Source organism: Leiobunum rupestre, chromosome 3, assembly GCF_980474605.1.
Source record: "Leiobunum rupestre chromosome 3, qqLeiRupe1.1.hap1, whole genome shotgun sequence".
NCBI lineage: Eukaryota > Metazoa > Arthropoda > Arachnida > Opiliones > Sclerosomatidae > Leiobunum > Leiobunum rupestre.
In genome coordinates, this window is record NC_143386.1 from 52,030,600 (window position 1) to 52,038,995 (window position 8,396).

General features: G+C 33.0%; 1 protein-coding gene across 1 annotated transcript; it reads left to right on the forward strand.

Annotated features, from left to right (window-relative positions):
* The first annotated feature begins 3,595 nt into the window (after positions 1 to 3,595).
* LOC149952550 (uncharacterized) lies at positions 3,596 to 7,767 on the forward strand. The gene is made up of 3 exons (XM_090170199.1): positions 3,596 to 3,860; positions 7,179 to 7,486; positions 7,556 to 7,767. Exons 1-3 carry the CDS (start codon positions 3,684 to 3,686, stop codon positions 7,764 to 7,766), a joined length of 696 nt encoding a protein of 231 aa, XP_090026325.1. The 5' UTR covers positions 3,596 to 3,683; the 3' UTR covers position 7,767.
* Positions 7,768 to 8,396: the final 629 nt, after the last annotated feature.

The window sequence follows — 8,396 nt, forward strand, 5'->3', positions numbered from 1 at the left end:
CATTCCGAGTTCTTTACAAAAACCATTACCATTCAGATTTCTTAACAACAACCATTACCATTCCGAGTTCTTAACAAAAACCATAACCATTCTGAGTTCTTAACAGTTCAACTACCATTCCGAGTTCTTAACAAAAACCACTACCATTCCGGAATCTTGAGAAAAATCATGACCATTCCGAGTTCTTAACAAAACCATTACCATTCCGAGTTCATAATAAAATCCATTAGAATTCCGAGTTATTAACACAAACCATTACAATTTCCAGTTGGTAACAAAAACCTTTATCACTCCGAGTTCTTAACCGTCTATTACTACTCCGAGTTCTACTGAAAAAACATTACCATTCCGAGTTCTTAACAAAACCACTACCATTCCGAGTTCTTAACAACAACCATTACCATTACCATTTACATTTTTTAACAAATGGTATTACCTAACTGAGTTCTTAAGAAAAACCATTAATTTTCCGAGTTCTTAACAAAAACCATTACCATTCCGAGTGCCTAACAAAAACCATTACCATTTCCAGTTCTTAAGAAAAATCATTACCATTCCGAGTTTTTAAGAAAAACTATTACCACTCCGAGTTCTTACGAAAAACCATTACCATTCCAAGTTTTTAAGAAAACCCATAACCATTCAGAGTTCTTAAGAAAAACCCTTACCATTCCGAGTTCTTAAGAAAAACCATTAACTATCAGAATTCTTAAGAAAAACCTTCACTATTTCGAGTTCTTAAGAAAAACCTTTACTATTCCTAGTTCTTAACAAAAACCATTACCATTCCGAGTTCTTAACAAAAACCATTACCATTCCGAATTCTTAAGAAAAACATTTACCATTCCGAATTCTTAACAAAATCCATAACCATTCCGAATTTTTAACAAATACCATTAAAATTTAAGTAAATTTTGACATTTACAGAATTTGCAACAGATATTTGTCCCAACGTGCAATTTATATGACAGTGTCTGCATCAGTTCGTCTCCGAGGAAATAGCAGTTGAATAGTCTTGTTTTTCATATGCGACCCATAAAATCTTACCTGTTCTACTTAAACTAATATTCCGTATTACCTTGCTTACGAACAACTTATGTCCAATTTGCTTAAGTATTAGGGAACCAATGAAATAACGGGCTAGTTTATTTTTTTAAACCAAATAGTATGAGGTGATTGACAGCAATCCCAAAAATAGTGTTTACATAGATACTCTTGCTTAGTATACAAATTTAATTCTTGATTAAGTACATATTTTTTTCAGTATTTCCTACGTTTCGATATGGCTTGCCGACATTCAAATGCATGGAGTAGACAAAGAGCTACCATGGGTAAGCTTAAATGATTACCTAGTTTAATTGTCTGACCAAAAAGTGGGTAGCTTAATTGGCTTTGGAGCGAAAACTAAAACATGGACTCACGATATATAAAACCAATTAACTATGTGTAAGACTGGTTTGGTTGCGCTGGATTTGGAAGCAACGTCAAGAAATTTTGACTAATAAGATGCTATTAAAACAACCTCAAAGATTTAATGTTACGAATACTTTAACGCAAATCCTGCTTTAACAAAATATTTTGGCATGTCGCAACGACTATGACAAGTTAATTATAAGGCTTGTAGAAATTCCTTGGTTTTGAATAGTTTTACACGATGCTGCAGATTGTGGGACCTTAGTCTCAGTTTGTTACATAAATAAATTTGTTTCGGGTTTTTCAGGATATTGACGCCTTGCTTCTTCCAAGCGAATTATCCTTATTCGACCCAGTACGAACAGAAAATCATTCCGTGATTTCAAAAGTTGTGAGAAGTACAGAATTACTTCTGGTTTCATCCAAACCAAAAGCTATTACAACGAGGTCAATGAAAATCGTTAATATCAAAGAGGATGTGAGTAGCGCTTTTGTCAATTACCAATTTTGTGCACTCGCTAGCTTTGTGCTACTCCACGGTCAGAAAAAAGTCAAAATGCGTCTGCCAATTTGCAAGTTAATATAATAGTTCAAAACCTTCTTTAAAGCTTGGAGAGGCTAGGTTTACTTAGCAATAAAACGATAATTTTAAGAAACCTATCGACGAGATTACATCTTTGATATTAAATTTTTTTAATTCGTGTTATGAGCATACTTCTGTTCATAAGAATCGCTGTTAAAATTAGTTTTGTAATTTAAAATAACCACTTACGGCCGGTAATTCGTGAAACGTACATACAAAGTGGCATTCTTTCCTTGGGATCTTACCAACCTAAGCTAGCAGCGCACATATTTTCTTATTTAATTTTGAGTTGTGCCGAGTTAGTGAGATGTAAGAGAAAAAAACATTTTGTGATTGGCTCATAAAAGTACTGTGATCTGGCTGATTATTTCGCCAACAGTAATTTTATCCTTATATTGGCCGTAAATTTTGACCAAATTATTTATAGAAAACTGACTATGTTAACAAAAGGAAATCATTTAAAAAATGCACCTTAGTAGTTGGAATTCATTGAATTTTACTAAACACTCCAATTTCACGTTTGAGATTGAATCTCAGATTTTTTCAGTTTGCAAGGACTTTCATGTAAATATGGTACTAAATTACTGGGCTAGCACTCATTGCGGAGCTAGGAACACGGATGCCCGAGAGATTATTTAGTACTATATAACTCACCTTTACAGTCAAGTGATGTTATCTATTAAAGGAACACACCGGTGTTTGAATTAAACCAGTTTCCCGCGCTTGTTTCCAGTATATGATTGGACCAATCTTCTATCACGTGGTGAATCCGGGGTGAATTTTTCCCCTTAAGTTGCTAAATGGAGCCGTCTGATATTTTAGGGCTAAATTTGTGTTGATAAAAAGTGATCATGTTACTTTCTTTATTCCTTGTGCAATAAAAACTAAAAGTTGGAGCACGACATGTATATTTTTGCTTTACGATTAGTTTCCACACAATTAGAGTAATCTGACTACTAAACAAAAGGATTATTGATTCTTCTTTGGTTTTTTGGGGGCGCATATAATTTTGAATCCCTGGCGAAAAATTGCTTTATCCGGCCCTGCTTGTTATCTCGTGCAAAGCCTGCGAGGCCTAAGGCTTAGAGTGCCTATGTCAAAAGTGGCAACTGGTGAGTAGCGTGCAAACCTAGCTACTAATTTTATGATCAGATTATGTTTCTTCAGAAACGTCCAGAGTTCGATTAATTCTGCTCCGATTTCTTGTATTTCAAACAATGATATTTTATGATCATGAGTTCATGGAAATGCAAGGTTTCCTTCAATTAATTTTATATTTATGTTACAGTTTCTTTCTCTATTTGTAATATGCATCATTCTGCTCTCATTTTTTATGGCAATTTCTATTCGTGGCTTTTTCCGGCAAGCTTCTTTTGGAAAATGGATCAAATTACTTTGTAAAGAAACAATTGAGGTAGTTTGGCGATCACTGCTCATATTGTTTTACGAACGTGAGTGCAATTTGAACCTTTAAACAGACTCTTTAAAAGTATCATGGTGAAACCCAATTGGCATTCCCACCTCTTGGTGTGAGTTTATCGAGATTTGTTTAAGTATCTCCTTATATGTTGTAAAATAACGTCCAGCCACAATAAAAATAATAGTACGTTAGCGTGTTTTAATTTCTACAATCCATTCGACAGCTTACCTGGTTACTCATGGCTCTATAATCTGGAGAATTCCAGCCATGACCTGGCTTCTATCAGCGACATTTATTTACATAGATTTGACTTCTCGAATGAGATCGGAATTTTCTCAAGAAACATTTTTATTCATTCAAACGCCAGAAGATGTTATTAAATCAAATTCGAAAAATGTCGTAATTATGAAAGACCACTTCGAGGAGCGATTCTTGAAAATGAAGGTAATGTAAACTTTTCATAAGTTAAAATAAATATGTGAAATTGGGGTCTTATGCCAGATCGATAGCGATAGGTTTTCCCTTTCCTCGTTGATTTTTGTTATTGGGTTTTCCTTTCCGCTCTCCAAAACTAAATTCACGATATTGAGAAATTTGTTACGTCGTATATCATATTTCTGTACTGGATATTAAATTTTCAATTATTTTAAGGTATGCTATCATTTTATTATTAGTTTTGATTTGTAATTGTGTGCTCGCTTTCTTGATATATAAATAAACAAGAGGTACGACGGTCAGAGTACACACAATCCTCCTGATGTGTTAAGTTTGTTTGGGTCATACTTATTTGCCATAAAACTTATTTGTTACTTCTGTGGTCACACTTATTTGTAAATTCCTGTCAGACGTTGAGTATCACATTTAATTGTTTCTTATGGTCACACGTTGAGTGTCACTCTTATTGGTTACTTCTGGAAACACGTTGATGTCACACTTATTTGTTACTTTTGCGCAAACGTTGAGTGTAACACTTATTTTTACTGCGTAATTTAACAACGTAATTGCAAATTTAGGTTATATGGAAAGCACAGCTATTCAAAAATATAACTCTTATGAAAATCGGAATTTAATTAAGGAAGGTTATGTAGACTTTTAGGCGAAAATTTATAACCGCGAAAAACCCGTAAATGACCCTGGAAACTATACTTAAATTAAATATTTCTGATATAACCGACGGTGAAGATCCGCTGAATTCTAAACTTACCCGAAATTTAACGTTATCGGACTAAATTTTAAGTAAAATTTTTATCACACAAAATGAAACCACCGAAATTAGTAAATTGGGTATTTTCCCAAATTCTAGGGCTCCGATTTAAACACATTATGAAAGGCCAAGATAGGTATATTCGAGCGAGATTTCATTGACTTTTCCAGACCTAACTGTTGAAGAGATATGCGTGACACATCGGCATCGGCTACACTGTACGTGAAACTAATACACAATAATCCCTCGGATTATGTCTACATTTTGAATGTAATTTTTATTTAAAGGAAAAGTTCAGATTGGGTAAGATTTGGATTTATTTGGAAGATCATGTTTAAATAAACTCAAAAATATCAGTCGTAAAATTGTATCTTTTTTAATGACGCGAAATTAATTTTTAAGCGAGCCAAATTTACACACCAAGCGGTCTGCCATTTTGTTTCGCGGTGACGTTTTAGGACTTTAATCACGCGCTGTTCGCGCTATAACAGCGCTCTGTTCCCTGCGCGCGCTTGCTCCGCGTGCGGTCTGCGGAGGGAAGGTGAAAGAAAATGGCAGCTCGCTTGGCGAGTAAATTTCGCTCGTTTAAAAATTAATTTATCGTCATTAAAAAAGATACAATTTTACGACTGATAGTTTTGAGTATATTTAAACATGATCTTTCAAATAGACCCAAGTTTTACCCAACCTGGACTTTTCCTTTAAATGGAAAGGCTTTGCTTACGTGGTTGCCTGCAATGTATTTTGGCGAAATTAAAATAATTATTTTTATAACAATTTTTAGGTTAATAGTTCTATTATAATTGAGTAGAGGGTATTTAAAGGTACAGTCCACATTTGTTAAAAACCGTTTTAAATTAACAGAAATACCTGCAAGAAAATACAAATACTTCAAAAAAAATATTAAATTTAATTTCAATTAATTTTTAATAATTTTTTATTTGTTAAAAATGACCCGACACGCAAAGCCATTTGTCTGAAATTTCAATTTAATATGACGGTCGTTCGTGCTTTACGCTACAATTCTCTATTTTCACGACCAATCGAACTTCTAGGTTCTTAGAAGCTTACATTTCAGTTCGGTCTGCCGATTTTTTATATGAAAACCTATTCTCAAAACATTTCAATGTGCCACCATCGATTGACGTATCATTTACTATCTGACTACAAATGGTTGAGGAGGTATGCGCCGAATAAAGAAGGCGGCTACAAACCCAGTGAAAAGAGTACACAGATATCCCCATTATTATTAAGTCAAAGCTTGCTACCAAGCCATAACGAGGGCTAGGCATTGGCCAAATCTGGATTGGAAAATTTATTGGTCCGTTTTGAAACTGGTTTTTTAAATTAAGTTGAATTTGTAAAGTAATCACATTTAAAATAAACTGAAAATTTGAAATAACCACAATTCAAATAAATGGAATATTTTAAATAATCACAATCAGAATTGAGCACAGGAATATGTAAATTTATCACATAAAAATAATTAAGGGAACATTTCGAACTATAAACATTAACGCATAAAACATTTAATGATATTAGATAAATTTGTAAATGACACTAACCCAAATGTTCAGCGTGGTGGTCTTCAGAAATTCCAAATCATTGGTATTTTACGCTTCATTTGGGAAACTCCAACTCAGTACGATTTAAGGACCATTTTTTTAATTTTTAAAGAAAAATAATTTGTAAAATTTATTTAAAAAAAAATTGAACATTGGTTGGCAAAAGCCATGTTTCTATTTTCTATTTCGTTGTTGTTAAGGTAATATTTGTAAAAGCTTTCCAGTACAACCTAGTTCACACAGTTTTGAAGTTGGCTTTCTTCGCAATCCATTTTGTTCTCCTGGTTAAATAAGGTCTCTCGCTAGAAATTTTAAAATATCTGTTATTTGCTGGCAGCATATTCTCATGTTTATATCAATTCCATTTTACAATCTTTTTTTACCATTTTCAACATAATTTCCAAAACTTTGATGAATTTTCAAACATCCGCCTTCACATATAAACCACCAAAGAAAAGGCCTAACAACTGCAGTTTACTTTCTCTTAAGTGTATTTCGGGTCCAATTCTAACTCTGTACGGGAATACCTCTATTTCTATTTATTATGAGGATTTTACTATTGAACTTAATACTTTAAAAAGTAGAAACTAAAAAAAAACTATCATTCATTTTTCGGCTTGCTGCTTCAATATTTGCAGTGGCTATAATGGCGAGTGAGTCAACTTAAACAATAGTAGAGCAAGATTCCCGTCACGTGATCACTAACTCGAGATTGAAGCAGAAGCTGCTGCTGGCGGCTCGTCATATTTTCAGATATTAAATGGCGCGATCCGATTCTTAGTTTTCACATCGACGATTATCTAACTCATAAATAAAAAATTTCTAAAACACCCAAATTATTTCTAATAAAAATACAACAATGGATTTTTCCGAAAATCGTTAATTGAAGGAAGGGGTTTGTTAAGTCGAAAAAGTACCGTAAATTTGTAAACCACCCGACAAACTATTTTCTGTTATTGTATTTAAAGATCCAAGAATGGTTTTCATTTTTAGGCGAAGGAAGATAAAATGTATCGCGACCTTTTGAATATAATTCAATCTGACCAGAAGCTTCGGATGACCATAGCGGAAATCTTTATGGGCACGACAATTGACGATTTCTTCAGCTACGGTGGAATTTACGGCGTTATATCAGACTTGAACCTCATGATACTGCTTAGGTTTAAATGGGTTAATCAGGAAGAATTCAAAGAAATTTCAAGGGGAAATCTCTACATCTCGAAGCCCTTGGAATCGACCTTCCTCACATATCCTCTAGCGAGGAGAAGTGAACACTGGATAAAAGAGGCATTTACATTTATGTAGGCATAATTTTTAAAAATCTACTCTTCAAAACATTCGATTTGGTTTTCACTTTTCTTTTCATGAAGAACGATGACGGAGATGGAGCATCGAATTTATCAGAAATTGTTTTTGAGCTACGAGATCCAGATGAATCAATTGCTTTGGACCAAACCGAAAGAAGACGAAAAGAAAATGAAGATGAAAGATTTGGAAAGCTTAATTATTATGTATGCTATTGGTAATTGCATTGCAGTTGGTTTGTTGCTATTCGAAATATTGTTAAAATTTTTTAAATAATAGGTATTTGGCTAATAACATAGAATTATATCATATAAAAATAAAAATAATAAAAATGTGTATAAAATAATCACTTAGGTATCCTTAGTCATACGACATTTTTGGGTGATGTATTTTCTTACCTCTTTTCGTGGTAAGGAATTTTAATCCCTGGTGCCCGCCGATCGTCTTTAAACATTATTTCTTCTTTAGAACCAATACAAATCATCTTGACAATAATATAGTTATATATATTTATATATTATAAGTATCAAAATAATTTATTGCAATACAAGGTTATGTAATGTAATATAATTGGATGTTAAAAATTATAATATTTTATTTCGTTTAGTTATACAGTAATTTATGATATGTTGCACGAATAATATATATTGCAAGTAAATATAATAAAAATATTTAACGTGTAGAAAAGTTTTTTTATTACCTTTTTTGCTTTTATTTTCAGTGCAATTTAGGTTCTGAATGAATTTGGTAATGGTTTCCAAACCAGAATGTTATAAACACTAAACATTTTTTTTCGGGAGAAGACACCTTGCGTTGTGTGTACAATGCTTGGGCAATACAAATCTGTTCCAAAATTTGTTTTTATTATAAGGGTTAGTGTTATGTTCTGATTATGATCTCTAGATG